At 42.1% G+C, this 19,591-nt stretch overlaps 1 protein-coding gene across 7 annotated transcripts in view; it reads right to left on the reverse strand.

Moving 5' to 3' along the window:
- Positions 1–19,591, reverse strand: part of TTC7A (tetratricopeptide repeat domain 7A) — a 181,905-nt gene that overhangs the window by 160,165 nt on the left and 2,149 nt on the right. For 5 of the 7 annotated variants that reach the window (XR_012763068.1, XR_012763070.1, XR_012763069.1 and 2 more), the window contains exons 2-4: positions 18,889–19,052; positions 17,079–17,247; positions 1,811–1,941 (exon numbers count right to left, since the gene is read on the reverse strand). Coding sequence is in view for 4 of the 7 variants with exons in the window: in XM_075412838.1 (XP_075268953.1) it covers positions 1,811–1,941; positions 17,079–17,247; positions 18,889–19,052 (464 nt within the window). In the remaining 3 variants the exon portion in view is untranslated. Of the gene's footprint in view, positions 1–1,810; positions 1,942–4,436; positions 4,492–16,294; positions 16,352–17,078; positions 17,248–18,888; positions 19,053–19,591 lie in introns of those variants that run through there. The other 2 variants (XM_075412840.1, XM_075412841.1) reach the window with 2 other exon arrangements.

Consider the following 19,591-nt stretch of genomic DNA (forward strand, 5'->3'; position numbering starts at 1 on the left):
TCTTGCTTTTGCTTCCTTACTAGTAGCAAAGAGCTTACATGCTGAAAGTTGTGCCCTGTGCAGGCTCTCCAAAGCAGGGTTCTACATCTAGGATTGGAGACCTATGGACGTTTAGTACATCTATCAGTAATCCTGCATTCTTGTCTCTGTGTCCAGAAGATTAATGAATTACAGTTCAAAATCTTTCCCTTCTTCACAGACACCAGCTGTCAGTAAAAACATTTACAGGACCCGGTACTGGCAGGAAGTTGTCCTTCCACAAAGGAAGGACAGTACTTAATTTTAAATAAAAAAGCCATTCAGCTTTTTCCTACAAAGAAACAGACCAGACAACTTGTTAGCTGGGTTTCTTAATGAACTTTTATAAACGTACTAAGCTCATTTTTAATTGTTTTAATGCAATTAAAAACAAAACCCGGCACAGACATGCTGAGAAGGGCAGAACTATCCGATCAGAAGATCAAAGGCCGTCAAGTTACAGAAGAACAGATAACATGCATTGCCATCAGGGCTGCTGGTGCCAAGCATAACGTGTGCCAAAGGAAGGGCATGAAAGCACATGGTGTGTGCCCTGTTGAACCCAGTTAGGCAAAGTTAAGAGCCCACTAAGCATGTACCCAGCAAATCAGTGGCATGTATAACAACTCAGCAAAAGGCTCACAGTACTCATCTTACTCAGCATCCTAGCCAGCCACTGACTAAGCAGTTACTAATGATCTAGGTTCCTCCAGTTTCACTTGGAGGAGGTGAAGCACTGGCAGTTAAACTCCTATGGCTGACCCAAAACAGTTACTTTCAGCTCATTAGGGATCTCGGTATCTGTTACTGTGTATCATTTTGATTCTGTGATCATACAGATGTAAAGATCTGACTACTCATGTGCAGCTGTGGAACTGGAATCTTAGAAAGTGGGATGTTATGGTTAATTGCATCTGAAAATAGCATTTGCGAAAGGGCAATGCAACAGTAATAGATACTGTATTGAATCCTTATTTCTGACCTAAAACAGTCAAGTTAAACAAGTTTTGATCTGCAGCACAATTATAGTGAACAGTCCAGAGGCTGCCGTTAGTTTCTGGGCTTGTTCAGCCTGAAGAAGAGAAGGCTGAGAGGGCACCTTATAAATGTTTATAAATATCTCAAGGGTGGGTGTCAGGAGGACGGGGCCAGACTCTTTTCAGTGGTGCCCAGCGACAGGACAAGGGGCAATGGACACAGACTGAAGCAGAGGAAGTTCCATCTGAACATGAGGAAGAACTTCTTCCCTCTGAGGGTGACGGAGCCCTAGATCAGGCTGCCCAGGGAGGTTGTGGAGTCTCCTTCTCTGGAGATACTCAAGACCCGCCTGGACAAGGTCCTATGCAGCCTGCTGTAGGTGACCCTGCTTCAGCAGGGGGGTTGGACTAGATGACCCACAGAGGTCCCTTCCAACCCCTACCATTCTGTGATTCTGTGATCATTTACACAGCAGATATGTAAAATGCCTTGGGTTCCTTCATGCTGGCACTTGCTATGCAAATTTTGTAGTCCCTCTTTAGTAAGAGCTAAACTTGAGATACAACCTGAGCATATCTGAAGTATTCAGTGCTTCACCACAGGCAAAACTGGTTTCCAGACCTCATTCTCAGAGGAAACAGGCAGAGACCAGATAAACTGCTATTTTGCAACTGCTTGTACTGAGATACCTCACTCCCTCCAACTTGTTCTCATACTCCTTATTGTCTATGGTCACTTGGCATTTCCCCATCATTTTTGCTGTCAAAATCCTGCAAATTCCACCAGGTAACACCCTGAACACATTTCTTCTTACCTTTTCAAGCTCCTGCAAGTATACCTGGGCAACGACATATGCCGTCTCAAAACAAGCCATAACTTCCTCCTCCCTTTCACACAGTCGAGCACGTGAGGCAATTGAGTTGGTTGAACGCTCCAGTGACAGACCTGCAAAATAGCAACACCTTCTTTAACTGGAGCCCACTAACAGCAGAACGGCTGTGTTACTCCTTCATTTACCAGCTGACAAGAAAGTTTTTCCATAGGTGGGTTTCCCACTTGTTTTAGTGACTTTCAGGAAAAGACCCCACGACAATATAATTCCTACTCATGCAAGGCATTTTTGTCATGCTGCTCTAAGTGTGACAGTGTCACTGCACGCTTCTACAGTGCCTTTCAAATACTTTATGAAGAAAGGACACACAATCCCTCTGGTAGGGATGAGCAACCAGAGAATTTAAGGCCTCTATTTCAAAAGACTGCTATAGATTTGGGGTGCTTCAACACAAGTGCTGTTTCAGAAACACCCTGGCACTGGATTTGAGAACTTCTAAACATCTGCTATTTCAAGGGAAGCTTTCAATAAGCAGTAATTTTGCAGGGGGGGGGGGGGGGGGGGGAACAACCAACCTGGAAAATCATACCAAAAGAGAGCTGGAAATTCTGAGGCCTCTTCTGGAAAATCTGAGTGCATGCAAATCGCACATGGATGCGCAGCATGCTCTTGGCAAGACACAAGAGACTGTTAACCACAAAATCACCCTCTTTTCCAAAGAAAGGAAAAGACCCTGGTTTTTGTACTACTATAACTCCTTCTTGTATCAACCCATCCAACCCCTCTTACAAAGAGCATGTTAACTGGAGACCTACAGCTATTGTCACTACATGACATTCTTTTCTAATCAGATCTTTGTCTGGCACCACACTACTACACCCTTTAGATCTCTAAATCTGCTTGGAGAGGCTACATATCTATATACCAATTTTACTCTGATTAGTGTAAGTTCTTATGCCAGACTGGATTCTCCACAATACACCATTGCCTGGAAAATACGGTCTTCCATACCAAACAACTGCACCGATGCCCAGTAGCCCAACAGAGGTTGTAAAAAGTTCAGCACATGCTTCCCAATAAATGTTATATGTAACAACACTCCCTAATACTAATGAAAAATGTGTAAAATGTAACACAAAATCATAGCGTTCCTGACACAGATCCACAGAGGTGATGAAAAAAGAAAGAGCTCAGCTGCCTGGACAGCATCTCCAAGGAAGATACTTAGGACTGCTACAGCATGCGACAAAGGACCCAGCTCCCTGTGAGGAGCCACGCTCCCCTGGGCCCCGGCAATCCCAGGAGGCAGAGCTCACCTCCGGGATCCGACAACAACCCGCTGTGAGACAGCAGTGGGGAACCAGGTTTCCCCATGACAAACGATGCAGTACAAGCGCTCATGCTGCTAGGCAGTCTTAGCTTTGTTTACTTCTCATATGCAGTGTTTCTGTTTTGTCCCCTTGGTGACTTTGCTAGGAGCTGCCCTATATCACGTCTTACATTTGAGCCAGACACAAGCAGTTCAGTGGGCAGAGAAGATGCCCCACTGGTGCAAGCTCGGGAGGTGGCTCCCTACTCCTTTTGCTCTCTCCCAAGTCAGAATTGCACGGCATATTCTGTCAAGGACCTGTATCTAGGAGGAACACATGTTAGTACCTTTCACCTTCGAAAATCCTGACTGGAGTAGAGCAGGGGGAGTGGATTTACTTCAAACTGACAGTGTGTGGAGGACAGGGTCGATGATCATTTTGCTGCTCTTAACTAACGCCTATTCTGTGTTCTCTCCTTTCTAGGCATACACCTCGTAGAGCATCTGACATGTAACAAGTTTTGTCCATCTATGAAGTCTCTGGCTTTATATCATGGGTTGTTTTCCTATTATTTCAAAGCTTCTATTTCCTAACCCTGTTGCTATGTAATGAAGAGGAAAAGAAGATGTTAACTCTCTATGCAGTAAATTAAACCATCCAGTGTTGAAGCTAGAACAATCAGCCTACAATTACTCTTGGATCTGTCACAGTTTTATCTACCTCTGAATTTCTAGTCATTCCCCTTAATTGAAAACAAATTTTAAGAAGTGTCACATTTCAGAGTCACCATCCCCTCACGTGCTAAGTGGGGCCGAGGACCCTGAAAGAAATCCAGCGCAATCCACTGACATGCACACACATGCAGCATCTAATCAAACTGCAAGAGCCATCCTAGCACAGTCTGCATGGGGGTGGTTATCGTGGGAGATGTCACGCAGAGAGAACAGGCTGATAAAAAGCCATTTACATACACGCTACAGCCCACTGCAAGGAGCTACTATCTCTAAGCTCTGACGTGGGGGAGGAAAGCAAGCAGCCTTTGCCATCACCAAGTACTGGAACAAACGTGCCCATCCACGCAGTCAGAAAAACAGAGCTGGGGCTGATCAGAAACAGGGGAACAAACATCTCCAAAGAGGCTTCTTGCCACAGTAAGTACAGAGCAATATACAGTGTATTAAGACAGATACTATGTTATGTTGCACACATTTTTCTACTTGTAAAGGGCAAGAAGGAAAAATGACCCACATGATAAGGCATTAGTCATGGTTCCTTCTGCTAATACCATATGCACTGACCTGATGTCATCACAGTATAGAATCTTCTACAGAATCCAAACAGGGCTATTCTTCCCTACCACAGAAATGCAATGAAAGAAGAATTAGAGCAAATCCAGTAGACAAAGTGAAGAACAGAAGAATAAAAACAGAACTTCCCTAGTCTTGCAGCCACTGATTCAGTTCTCACAGTGCAAAGCCCAAATAATTACCAATTTGCTCAAGGTGCAGTTGGACAAGACTGTTGACAAGCCCTGCAGTCCTGAGAGCACAAATTCCACTAATTCTTCTCCCTTCCTCAGTTATCAGTACAGAAAAAACTTTGCAGCACAACATACATTTTAAACCCAACTCAGTTCCCAAAAAGTGTCAGAATGCCATGAAAGTGCATGCTACTTCCACACTAGATCTAGCAAGAAAAGCGCAGCTCTTGCCAAGACAGAATTAGCTTCTCAGTAAAGCATAAAGCCATCTGTTTTCTCGGTAGCTGGTTAAGGTAAAGGGACTTGGGTATTTTTCACAACCAGTTGGGGTAAGATGTTACCAATTTATAATTTATCTGTGCTAAGATTTATCTCATATGAATCAGGTGCCCAAATTTAAATACATACCATCAGAATGTTTTACATAGCGAAGATACAGATTTTCAACAGAGTATGGCCCAAGCTCAAGATTTAGAGAGACAAGCCTCAAGATTATCCTTTTTAAAAGAACAAGCTCTGCCTACCCACTTCAGAGGCAGTAATTTTCTATTTATAGAAACACTGCTTTTCTTTCCTGCATACATATAAGGCTTCCATTCACCTCCTCTAGTTCTCCCAAAGATTCTTTTCTGGCTCTTGATCCTTTCTATAATCTTTGCTCCTTCTCCCCTTCTAAAGCTAATCTGCATTTATGTCAGAAAACACCCATAAGGTTTGCAAGAAGTGCCATTGAACTTTCTTCCTAGAGCTGAAATGCACCACTCTCATTTATAGAAACCTGAAAGGGGAGATTTTATGAAAACTTATTTCCACTTTCATGTCACTCAGTCCTTGCCAAGGGAAGACAACGTAACATGTAGCTCCAGTGATATGAGGTGATGTTATTACTGGAACACGCATGTGCACACGGACATGTGGTATCAGATTCTCAGCAACAAAAATGAGATGAAAATTCATGCCGAAAGGGACCCCAGAAGGTCCACAGTCCAACCTTCTGCTCAAAGCAGGGCCAGCCCAGGCTGCTACCCAAGCTTGGTCTTGAAAGCTTCAACGCACAAAGGGAGACTGCACAACCGGTAGGGAGAAGAGGAGGCTGTGGTGGCTTTCTTCTTTTCCTCTAGTTTACAAAATAGTTCACCAAATAGCAGGATTTCTCCTTCTGAGTAGGAGGAATATACCAATCCACTCACAGGTTCTTTTCATTTTCGTTTTTACACAGATTTCCAGCCTCCTGTATTTGGATGAATTTACGCAATCAAGCAATGGTGGGTTCATAGGTGCAAGAGTTCAGGGTCAGCAGCAGCACACTGCTTTCACCAACAGCTGCTAAAACCCATAGCCCAGGATCATCAGAGCTACCTGGCAATCCATTATAATCTTGGGGTATTTCTCATGTAAAAGTCTCAAAGATAGAAAGGCAGAAAATTCCAGTAACCCTAAGTAAAATAATCTGAAGAGCTGTTTGTCCGTAAGTGGGGAATGAAGCCTGAAAATTTAAATAATCTGTGCAAAGCTGCTTAGTTGCATCACAGCAGAACTCAAGACCGCTACGCCCAGCCTCCCCACTAGATACAAGAAACCAACACTAACGTTACTCCAATTATTTCAAAATTAAGAACTCTGGTTAGATTTGTAATTACAGCTAAAACTGACTGTTAAAGCTAGGACAGCTTTTTAATTGAGAGGCTGTGAAGCCAGAAGGTGGCAAGCACTCCCCTGAGACGCAACCTCAGTCACCTACCCGACCAACACCATGTAGGCTCTGCATATCTTATTGCATAGCAGAAATCAGTAACCTTAACCCGAACATGCTCATTTTCCTGAGCATGTCAAGACCTGCTGCCTATCAGCTGTCTGCTCTTAAGTTTCATGGCAGATCTTCGAACTTCAGCTTTAACCTGTAATACAGTGATCCCCAAGCTTTTTTGATCATACATCTCATGACCAAAAAAAAAAAATTATAGAGCATGCACACCCAACATATATCTAGTTATATACACACACTGCTTTACAATGTATTTATTATATATTTACGTTCTTATTTTTTCAAAAATACCTGCTAGGTAGCATGCTACTGACAGCCACCTATCATCACAGAAAAGGTCAGCAAATTCAGAACACTTGACTTTTTGTAAAAGCAAAAAGGCATAACTCATCTTTAAGTTCGACAACAACTTTTTTAAGCACTTTGCCACAAGACAACCAGTGACCTTCGGTGTGGTACAAACAATTTTCATGGTCACTCCCCACCTCATTACAAAGTATTGTAGAGATTCTGCTTAAAACTCTCATGTTTATAAAGCTAACCCCATTGATGACATCCTATAGCACTTTGTACACTTCTGAGTCCCACTTTGCTGCTAAGCAGTTCTTAGTCTATTTCATTACTGAACCAGAATCTAGCAAACTCCTTAAGTTGAGACATATCAGAAACACTTGTACTGTCGTGCAACTGTACAGCAAACCTCCTACACTCCATAATGTGTTCTAATACTTGTTTCTTCAAGTCCTTAGCAATGTCTTCTATACCTTTTCCAAAAGAATGCATTTTAGTTTGCTGCCATACTGTCTTCTGTGTATTATTTCAGCTGTTTTGCCACAGCAGGAAGAAGAAATGTTTCCTCAGTGGTTATGTGGTTTTTCATTGTTTGTTCTCATGTAAGAAACCTCAAAAGTGGCTTCTAAAAATTTATTATTAAGTTTAATGAAATGTTTTAAAGTACCGAATTGAGCTTCACTGGACTTTAAACATTGCTGACTAGACCATCATTGCTTTTACCTCATAATGTGGCTGATGAAGAAAGAGCTCATGCAAGGAGTAGTGGCAGCTCTGCCATTTTCTTACTGTTCACTTGTGCTCGTTTTATTAGCATGACCCACAAGCCACAGTTTCTTTGAGGCAATCTTTAAGCTACTTCTCTATTTCATGATGGTTAGTTCAGTTAAAACTAGACAATCTAATACATAAATATGCTTAACCAGGCACCCGTGAGCTGCAATACACTGGAAGTGAACAAACCAGTGAGGGTGGAGCACCCACTCTTCCGCAGGACACTTCCTGGGCTGTACATGATGTGGGACCCTCTGACATATAGACTGAGCAAGGGCACCACTGTCAGTCCAATACATTACTAAAGCTTAATTTTAATGAATTATTTTAAAGAAAAAAGAAATAGAAGTCCTAATGTTTTTCTCCTGCACCCCAGTGGATCATCTTGTACACCCCCTGGGGCACACACACCCCGCTTTGGGACCACCGCTACAGTGTATTAATTGTATTGGTACAAGAGGCCACCTCCATTCCATGACATAGCTGACAGCAGTCGAGGGGATACCTCTGCTGGAGCAATGCTCTGGGGCACAGCAAACACAGGGGAGAACTGCAAGCTCTTACAGTCCCACATCTAACGGACTTTGTCAACAGCATGCACATACTTTCACAGCTTGCTGCAAGAATTACATTTTTTCCTCGGTTCTAAATACAACAGGCAGAAGCAGAAGAGAAAAAATGAAAAGTGGATGGGGCACAAGAGAGAAAGATGGTGCTGATGACCAAGTATTGGAATTAATTTAGCTTGAGCTCATCTGCATCACTGCCAGGCAGCGTCAACAGTGAGAAAGTTCTCTTCCAGCTGCAGTCACTGAACCAGAATACCCTACTTTTTGGAGCAGGAGGGAGAAAGGGGGATGGTAATTCAGATTTTACTATGTGATTCACAGCAAGCGCTCAAGCCAATTCTACTTAAAATTTGTTAGAACAGACATAGCCTGCACAGACTAGAAGGCTTGTTGCCCTGTCACTTAAAAGATGGTCAAAGACATTTGGAGCTTACTCCAGGGTAAACCAGCACACAGAAATCTTCCCGAAGCCACCGGACACATATCATGCTACACAACACAGCCCCAGCATGGGGACAGCTTCATAGCCACCTAAAAGCCACCTCTAGCTTAGGCCATCTGAGACTACATTTGTATTTGCTGTCATTTAGTGAAATAAGAATGTAGCATGTTGTCTCATGTTAGCACATGAACATAGTGCGTTCCTTGTTCTATTTCCTCGGAAAATCATGTGCAACTATTCTTGTATCTCCTGATGCTGCTGACCCCACAGCTCTAGAGAACTAAATCATAGTGCAGGAGGCGGAAAACGATTTGTACGTGTGTGCAACCAGCACCTGCAATTGTGTGTGGAGAAGAGAGTGGAAGTCTAACAAAACTTTACCATCACATAAACCAAATCACATTAACAAAAGGAACAGTAAGTTATTTTCTTTTCCCACTTTCCAAATTTCAGTTACTTGCATTTAGTGGCCTGCAGCTAACTCTCTTCAGAAATTTAAAATCACACCCACGCTGCATTTGAGCATAGCAGATTGTACTAAACAAACTACTTCTAAAATGCAACAGGAAAATAGTAAACTCTCCTATCCAACAGCAGAGAAGAGCTCATGGAGTACAACAGTGAAGCCTAAGTGCACCAAGAACACCAAGGCTGTGCTTGACAACTCTTTCACATCCAAGCTGGATAGCAGTGGCACCGAGGCACACAATCCACCAACATGCAACAGCTTCAAAGTCATCACTGTCACAGTGTAAGGGCAACTCCAAACTCTTAAATTTCTGTTCTGAAAACCCAGATCAGACATACTAATACTAGGCCCTTTTATCAAGGCACCAACACCTACAAACTGTGGCTTTTGCCTGTCAGACAGCTACTCTGATGCCATCATGAACAAACAGCATGCTTCCCGCCTAGCCGGCAGGACTGTGCACACTAGCACTTTGAAACGTATACCAGGTACAGAACAAAGTCTCCCTCTCTCTCTCTCTGATGTGGATTAACATTTAAAAGATGCAGGTTTTATCAAGCAGAAGTGAAAACAAGTTCTGCCAATCAAATGCCTTACCCTCAGCTACTCAGTTTTTAATGACATACTGCATCATACGTCCTTGCAGCTGGAACTCAATTTTCCTAACAGACACGCAAGAAAACTAGTTTTATTATTTAGGCTCTGTTTAAAGGAACCCATCTCCCCACACATTTTGATGCTCGGAGATACGAATCTCACTCATTTTTAGTCATCCAAGAAGAATTCCAACAATGGAATTTGTGCCCTGCCCGACAGACCCCTTAAAAAAAAAATATTAAAAAAATAGAACTAAAAAGCAAATAAAATTTTTTCTTCCATTGCAGTTCTATTTAGTCACAGCAACAGCTGAAAAATGAAAGCAACCTCACTGAGTAGCTGCCAGTAGAAGAAACAGCAGTTAAGGAATAGGAGCAGACTAGTGCAAGCCAGTGTATCATCTGAAAAGCAACATCCAGGTTAACACAGATACATACTGCCAAGTATCCGTCATCCTCATGACACTCATTATCACCCAAGAGCAATATATTTGCACAAAAAAAAGTGAAAGCAAAGTTTTAGGTAATTTTTCCCTCAACTTTCAAACAAACCTATGCTTTTCTCTTCTTAACTTTGTGCCCGGTATAATTCTGGCTCTTCATGATCAACAAGCTTTCCTAAAGACTATGAGGAACACTGGTGTTGTCTTTAGGAAAGTCTTAGCCGCCCTCTTGAACACTCCAAGGCATTCAAGCGCCTCAGCCAGCACAGTCGCTTCCAAGGTGGGCAGGTTCCAGACAGCAGTGAATCGGGGCCCAGGCAAGTCAGCACAGTCTAAAATAGCAAGCCTCCTGGTTTACCCAGAAGGATTAGGGTAGAGAAGATTTAGACCCTCATGTAAAAGCCTACAGTAAGCACGCCATAATGTCAACAGTACCTAGTTAACATCATGATTGACACTGAAACTAATAGGGGAAGGTAGAGAATTCAGACTCTTGGGACTTTCCCTTCCTCTTGTAACCATTTCTGCTAAATGGGTGCATTATAGCACATTGCCCCCATGTTAGTCAGTAGTAGCAGTGCAGGTAGGATGAAAACTCAGCTTTTTTTTTGGGGGGGGGGGGGGGGGGGAGAGGCAGGGGGTAACACGACAAGGAGCAGCGGGGAGGTTGGGTTGTGCTGGGAGAAGGGGAAGAGCAGCTGGGTTTCCTCTTTTTTTACCATTAGCAGATCTGGATATTTTCCTTGTAGTCATACGGCTACTGAACTATAACACACAAATGGATCATATTTATCTTGACACATGCAATTTCAACACGCTTTTACTTTCGCCCATTAGTGCCCAGAGAGGACATACAGAAAATTATTTATTTGAACATGGAAAAAATGCCATTAATCTTTCATTAATACATTTCCTACACTTGTCTCAGTTGACAAGACAAGGCATGTCCTTACATACTAAGGCCCACCCCCCACACTATCTCTTTTCAGGTGTTCCGGCAAAGCCTTTCTTAGAGAACTTCAAGAACTCTTAAAAATCAGTCTGTCAAAAAGATCCCAAGCACAAGAGTTTGCATACCCACAGCAAGGGTTTTTTTGGCATCCAAGAGGCTGAACAGTACTCCACACGCTCGTCCGGAAAAAGAAGAACGCACCTTGCAAAATGTTATGCCCTCTGAAATGAGGAGCAGGCTCAGAAAGTGCATGTATAGCCTGCTAACAGATCTGTAAAACATCTCTTGAACTAAAAATACCTCCCGCAAAACAAAGTGAGAAGCGTAAACTCACTTTCAAAAGAAGATTATGAAATAAATTATGACCCTGCAAAGCTGCATAATGTTTCCAAACTCAGTTTATCTGTACTTTAAATTGTTCAGACTACTGGCACTCCAAATCATCCCACACAGTCTGTATCCCAGTACACTCAATATTTTGGTACTGACATCTCATTCATCAAAAATTGAGCGGACAAAAACCTAATTCCAGAGAAGCTAACTGGAAATTCTATTTTCGGAAGGACTCTGTTTAAAAATAAGTTGCTTAAGTTAAGCCCATAACGCGCAATAACCCATTAACATTATTTGAATGAAATATATCCTTGCACTACGGGACCAGTAGCATTTAGTAAGAAAACTGAACTGGAGAAGCTGCTGGCTTAGGATCTGAGGTAAGAGTTTGATGAAGTACCGAAATGAGTCTTTAAGGCAGAGGTGCTCTCTTCCAGGGAGTACAAAAAACAAGAAAAAACCCACCTTTCTCCCTTTCCATTCTCTCCACTAATGTAGTTCAATGATTACCTGTACAAAGCTGATGAGCCAACAAAGCTTTGACCAAATAAAACCAAACAGGAAAGCTTATTTTTCCCATTTTAATCTACAAATTTTTAAAAAAAATGCACACATGACAAGAAATGTAGCACTTAAACACTTAACACAAACACCGAGTTCAAACGTTGTCTGTAGCAAGTGAAATTCACTTGTTTATCTGAAAAGATTTTCTTAAATGAATTCTTTAAAGAGAGGAGGAAAAAGTAGGCTTATCAAGAATTCAGCTTTGCAGTAAAGCTTCTTTAATGGTACATTTTGTTCTAACTTCCAAACAAATGCAGCTGAATGCAAATGTCACCTAGGAAATTAATCATCCTGCGGAAAACCATATTAGAAAATGAATGACACAAGCAAATGTCAAAATTAAAGACTCCAGTGAAGTGTATGAACAAGTGGGTGATATACGCTCTGATTAGCTGGAATGAACAATTTTAATACCAGACTTCTCTTTACTGAATGCAAGCCTACATGTTTTTAATAGTTCTGCAAACCAACAAAATAAGAAATTAACTAACCTGCACAAGCACAAAGGAAGTTTTAGACTATTCAAATTTCAAGGATTCAGCTGGTCAGTTGAAAAGCATGATTAAAACCAAGCGGGTAATTTTCAAACCAGCCGAGGAAAAGGTCAGCTTTTCTATTTATTATCTCTGTGTGACACCACCATTTTCCCTTCAGAACACCACCATAACCTCCAAACAACCACTTCCAGTATTACAAACCCTAGACAAAGCTTTCACATGGTGAGAAAGCAGAACAATATACTTCCAAGCAATACCGACCTCCCTACTGAAGTTTTAAACGATACAGCCATAAAAGAAACAGGAAAATACGTGATCAGCAGTTTGTCCTAAAAGTGAACAAACAAAAACCCCTAAAAATCCACAAAGAGCTGGACCGAACCCAGAACCACAGATGCAGACTCCAGGCTGTTCAGCATTATCAAGCTCAAGAAAAACCCTCACGTGGTGGATTCAGGGTTTTGCTTTCAGCAATAGCATTCACAGCTCTTAGGAGGGCTCTGAAGAGCAGTGGCTCAATCCAGGAGAGTTTCTCATGATCTTACGGTTTCTCAGAAGTGTCACACTACAGATCTTCATCTTTAAATGACTTAAATGGGTTCAAGAACAAAATAAAGACTGCTCTGAGTCACTGAACTAACAAAGTCTCATTTCCTCACACGTGTGACTTGTGGTTGGACTTGCTGTAACAAAACCTAGACTATGATCAAGGCTTCTTACAGATTCAGCATCACCTTGTGCTCTGCCACACGGATTTCTTTAAGGTCTAAAAAGGCTGAGGTCACACTGCAGCCTTTTGATACAATAGATCTCTCTCCTAAAGTTTAAAAAACCCCAACTTTTAGAAACAAATTTACAAGGGATTCATCTCACTCATTTTTAGACACCTACAAACAAGTTAGTTCACAGCCTCCTCTCACAGTTACCAAAGAGGAGGCTGTATTGTACAATATCATGCACTTCATCTGTGTTAGACACCATTTGAAGACGTGATGAATCACCCCAGAACTGCCAACTTCTGACTGTACAGAGTTCAGACTGGAGCTTCACAAGTTAGACCCAGCCTGAGCTGAAAATGACTAATATCAACACAAAAATTACTGCAGGATGGACTGGGAGAAAAGGAGAAAAAGAGGCAGTTGGACTGTTAAAGCTTTAACTCACTAGAAAACCAGACAGATACCATTTGCAATCCCATGTCACCGCTGCACAGATTTAGGTAGCTACTCCAGGCTAGCCCCCTCCAGGCAGAAGTCGTCCAGAGCCTGGCCAGACAGCTGGTCTGATGGACACAGGGAGCTCCTCCGCACGGGGCTGACTCGCCCTGTAGCAGCTCTGATGCCACGTGTCCTGACCGCAAGCACTGCAGCAAGCCAAAGGCACTCTCAGCTGTTACAAAGACAGGACCCACACACCACACCAGCCCTGCCTGAGCCTTCATCCCTCAGGCTGGCAACAGGCTCTTTCAGTTAACAGAGCTCTCTGCGTGCTCTCACACAGTGCAGCAAGAAAGGCTGTGCAAACACTGCAACAACATAGGAGCCTTTCTACAAACTTGGAATTTAGGTATGCTGAAGCCCTGGCTAGAGCTATACTTTGCTTAGTAAAGGGTTAGGCTGTGACCTACCCTACTGCCAGGGAGACTTATCCACTTGGAGCAGAGAGAGATCTCTGCAGGATTTCCGCAGCAAACGCAGCCAGTGGGAATCAGTGGGCTCTGACAGTTATATATATTGTTCTGAAGTCTTTTTTGCTCGCTTTTTTTCAGCTGGACAATGCCAAGTAATGAAGACACAACATGTCCCAAGTGAATTAGAAGCAAAATGAGAGCAAGTCTGCTTACTCGTAACTGTTTCATGCAACAGACAGAACTGCTTGCATCAGAGATCATCTGCAGTACTGTGAAAGGAGCAGTTGTTTCAAGGAGGAATTAACTTCATGGAAGATGGGGAGGAAGAAGACAAGTACAGACCAACCACCTGTTAACTAACCATAAGAGGTTAAAATCAGAGTGAAAAATCAAACTGTTGTCAGAGCTCTGCTCCCAGTGCCCACAGAACTTCTCTCTTCAATGCGAGGATTTAGAAACAGGACAAGCAGAAGCAGTCAGTTGAGAAACTGGAAGAGTCTTGCCCTCTCTGCCATTTCTCCTGTGATTTGTCAGCTGCTCAAGTCCCCATGTTTATGAATAACTTAAATGTTTACTGTTTGATACTCACCTTGAGTGGAAGTCTCCTAAGCAAGGCAAGCAAGAAAATTTTTTCCCTGTTCAATTTTTGCAGTTCAATCACATGGGTGCAAATCCATATTCCTTCTTACAATAATATGAACCTATTAAATGCTACGGACCTTCAGAGGAAGACCCCAGAGATTTAGCTCAATGTCCAGCCTTCAGCACTGTGGAGCTCAAAAGGTGCTCTGAAAAAAGCAAACTCAGTTTTGCTGGTTCACCTTTCTTTTCTACCACTGACTTCATCTATGCAGCTCCTCCCAGTGTATCCCAGATCTTTCGCATGACATTGTTGTTTGTTTCCAACAGTAAAAGGGTAACTATGAGTGCCTTTGATTTTACTTTTTTTTCTTCCGTGACATTTCCAGCATAATCCTGAGTGCTTGAGAACTTACACTGCCATTCTGCATGTAGGCACAACCCAGCAGTACTAGCTACACAAAACCAAGGTGGTTTCAGGTTCATACCACGAAGCGATACAAAGTTCTGGTTAACTAACACTGGATGAACACGGATATTATATTAAAACAACTGCTTTCTACCATTACTGAAAATCTGAGTAAGAAATTAAGCCCGGAACCCAAGTTCTGCCCTGAAATAAAGACAGGGCTATGGCTTTCCTGGATTGTTGCCTAAATGATGCCTGCAAATATTTTACTACCAGCAATGTTCAAGAGTGTCCTTAAAGAAGTTTTCAGCTTGCATATGCTAACAGTAGTTGAACCAAAGGCAATAACACGACACAGATCAACAGAATTTCTGCAGAGACACCAAATGGAAAAGGGGATTAAGAAGAATCTTTAGCATGAAGTATAAATTAATTTTAAACAATTCAACTCCGTGCTGTTACTTGCCCTGCAGAGGTAGCCTGGACAGACATGGTTTGAAATGAAAATTTAAATCCACATTGCTATTGCCACAGTTACCTGTACAATTTTCCAACATTTAAGGGCTTATTTCTCTAAGACTGGAAGGTCGAGCACATGGCATGGGGGAACAGTGACCCCCAAACTCAGCTGGACAAGCTCCATTCTTCTCTGTTAGAAACTTTGGTAGAATACTGAGTGACTTACTCTGCCCTTGATATCTTGGCTAATCTGAAAATAATCATCACAGAGGATAAAAATTGTGGAACAGTAATAGCACAGAGGTTGCTCTGCAATGGCAGGGGCTCCTTGCAGTTTACATACAAACACAGGGGCAACACAGTATTTACATACCATGCTAAACCACATGGGAAAAAAACCAACATGGCCTGATTCTGAGGCAAACACCTCCACCCCCAATATCTTCATATGCAAGCGAAGTAGTCAATACCATAGAAGAGGCTTTACAGGAACAGTGTTATTCCACGAGTGTTTGTGCATACCTTATCACTACATTCACACCTCACCAAGGGCCTTAGCCGTTCCCAGTGAGGGCAGTACATCTCCTTCAGACTCTGAAGTGCACCAATAGTTGCTCTCAAATACACTGCTGTGAATGCACTGGCAGTTACTCGCCCCTCTGCACCATGCAAGTGCCAGTGTGAGTTACAAGTGAATTAGTTCTGCTCCACAAAAGCTCGTTAATGAAGCAGATTCAACCAGTGCCACAGAAAACAAAATCAAAGCAAGCAAAGCAGCACAAACAGGTTTTCAAAAAAGCAGAATGACTGTGTGAGATCATGAAACACCCAAATTGTTATCAATTATACTAGCAGCCGAGTCAAACAGTATTTTGGGTTGATTTGGTTTCACTCTTTTACATACCAGTTGAAGGTATCTGATCATCAGAGTTCTCATTCACCTAATTAGCTGGTGGACATGCTGAAAAGAGTAGAAAGCAGTAGATAGGTAGCAGTACTTGAGCAACATTTATAAAGGAACTGAAAGCAAATGAAGGAGAAGATTATTGATCTTTTTTCCCCCCAATCAAAAACTGACAAGGGTCTTCCTTTCCCCCACTCAAAAAGGAAATGCAATTCACTACCTGTAGAGGCAGTTTTTACTGGGATCTCTCAGAAGAGTGCAATGTCTGTATAATTACAATGGGGGGGGGGGGAGATTCCTATTTATACACAAAATCTGATACTGTGCAACATGCATTTCAAAAAATGTAACACCTGCTTTGAAAGCACATACTCTGCTAGTCCAGAGTTTAAAACCTGAGAACATCATCCTTGCTTAATTCACAGAAGTCATTAAAATCTACAAGTAGCTGAACCCTTTTTAAGAGAAAGCATAAGCCACAATTCAGGCAAGTGCTTGATTTAGATTTTCCCAAAACGGATACACAAGCTCAAGTGTGTTGCTGACTTACAGCCAACAGTTACCACAAGATTTCCAATTTCAAGCTTTTCTTTACAAGCCGGCCAAGTTTAAAAACCATGGACTAAGACTCGATAATGCCTTTAAGTTTAAACTACACAGAATATACCCAGTAGGATTTCCCAAAGTATACAAATTGCCCTAACCCTGCTCCAGTCAAATCACTTGGAGAAATACCTTCAACTTCAACACAGCATACTTCAAATAAGCATACATGGTCCTTTACCTTTAATAACGAAGGCTTCAGTTACCAAACGCAGCATGTACAGAGGTTCATCTTTTGTTGAGAGGTCATCAAGTCCTGCTCTTGCATACATGCTGATGGCATCTCTGTAGGATCCCTCCACATAATGAAGCTTTCCTAGGATCAGCATAGCTTCTGTCATGTACTTAGGCTGAAACAGAGAGGGGAGAGGAAGAGAGTGTTTACATGGTAAATACCAGACAGCAAGAACGAGATACTTCAGAGCAAATTAAGCAGATTCATAATACTTTCCTCTCAACATTGCTAGCTCCACAGGCCAGATTAGGAAGTGTTGAAGTGTCTGGAGAGGGCTATGCTCATGAGAGCCACAGGCAACTACTTTAGAGCTCAGTTTGGAAACATACAGCTTACGAGCCATCTTTGGTTTCAGGTGACCTACTCTATTGATTCACCAGCCACAGATAGCACATAAAAGCCTGGAATTGTCCAAACTACCTACATCTACTTTAAGAAAATCCCCTGCTTTTAAACTAGCCACAAAGCATCACTTCTTAATCAAGTGCTCCCCTCTCCTCTGGTAAGAAAGTTCCCAAAATTTTCTTAAGTTATCAAAGAATTTTCAGGCAACAGTAGAAAAACAGAAGGCATGCCTGCTATTTCTAAGATTTGTTTCGTTTCTTAAGGATTGAAAACATGCATATAAATCTGTGTAACAAAAAAACCTCAGCAAAATACGTCCCTTCAGACACTTTTTATGCTTTGGAAAGCATGAAAAGGTTCCTAAGCCTTCAGACTCATTTTTTTTTTTTTTTAATACACGCAGTCAACACAGGGTCAATGCTGCATGAGCAGCCAAGTCACCACAAAAAGAAATAGCAATGGCAACTCATGCAGCCAAACTTAACACCAAGACCTGGAAGAATTCAGTGGTTCTGGCTGCTACCAGGACTAAACTATAAAGAAAGGGTTGGATGGACTCCCCTTCCTTTCCCCTTCCCTTTTACTTTTTAAATACACTGACTTCCAAGAAGTTAAGAACAAGGAACTCCCCCAGAAAAGCCGCTGCACACTTGCTCCCTGGAAATCAATGTAATAAACATGTAACACACTTCCAAGCTAACTAGCCTGTAAGTTTCAGGATCAAAAGTAACACAAGTCTAGAATAGACTGATGTAATTCATCCTCTTTTTAAACCCAGTTATGCAACTCTGTGTCTAAGGACACCAACACAGCAGCAGCCATGGAGGCAGAGTCTTAAAACACTCCTAAAACTCTGCAGCTGAGTTGACAGGCAGCTACCAGCCACACATCCAGATTACAAAACAAAATAAAAGCGTAACTTTGCATGCCTTCCCTGGCAGAGACAGAAAGCAATGTAAGGCTGTAATCCTGGACTCTCACCACAACCTTCACCGCCTGACAGCAGCTTGTGGCCCATTTTACCCCTTATCTGGAGCTGACCAGGTCTACACCATTCCCCCAGACCGGGAGCAGCAGTGGGTCACTGAGCTGTGGTAGCCTAACAGCACCATTATGCAGCCATGCCCCACCAACCCAGAGAATTCCTAAATATTTATCCTGCTTCTTTCTAATAAAAAAATAAACCAGATATATACACGTAGCACATAATTTGTTTGTGTATAAAAAAGCAAGTCTCCCAACAGAAGACATGGTAAAGGGGTACTGAATTACCAGTGCATTAGTAATACCCACAACACAGCACTGTACATACAGGGACGTGAACGGGCAACACCAACACCTTGTATCAGACTAATAATTGCATGAAGGAAGCATCCAGTTGGCAGGAATTATGACGACAGTGGCCACTTACTCGTAGTTTTCCTCTGCTTAAGATATTGGTCAGATACTGTTTAGCTTCAATCAGTTTTGGCTCATTCTTCTCTGACAGTGGAACGGAGTCCTTCAGTTTGGCAAAGCTTTCCTTCAGACACTCCTCCAGCAGAGCCTCTGCAAGCAGCATACTCCCGTAGTCCTCTGAAAGCACACACCAACCAACAAGAAATAGCGCTTAAAACAACACACCTTTGAGACACACAAACAGTAACTCAAACGAGGGGGTAAGGAAGAACTAGCAGACAGAAAATAAGTTCCATTAACTTCTAGCTATTGGAAACTGTACGTTTCCTATGAAAAAAATGAAACTGCATTTCCTTTTAACTTGAAGATTTTTCCCTAATGAATCCTTTAATTTTGACAGCACAGTTCTTTCTTGTGTTGTCACTAATAGGACAGTTAAGAATTTTCATCACAAAACTCACTTTCAAAAGTATAAGACCAATCTTCGCAAACATTTAAGCGCATGCTTTAGATTTACAAATGTACAAACATGAAATGCATGCTTCAGACTACAGATAAGCTACGAACTTCACTGCAGAACAGTAACATCAGAAACTTGTACGATTTTCCTGAAAGTTCATAGAAAAAAATAAAAATGGAGAATTTAGACACATTCTACACATGCATTACTATAGGCTCACAAGGCTTGATCCAGTGACACAACTAACATGCCACAT

Source organism: Opisthocomus hoazin, chromosome 2 (genome assembly GCF_030867145.1).
Source record: "Opisthocomus hoazin isolate bOpiHoa1 chromosome 2, bOpiHoa1.hap1, whole genome shotgun sequence".
Taxonomy (NCBI): Eukaryota; Metazoa; Chordata; class Aves; order Opisthocomiformes; family Opisthocomidae; genus Opisthocomus; species Opisthocomus hoazin.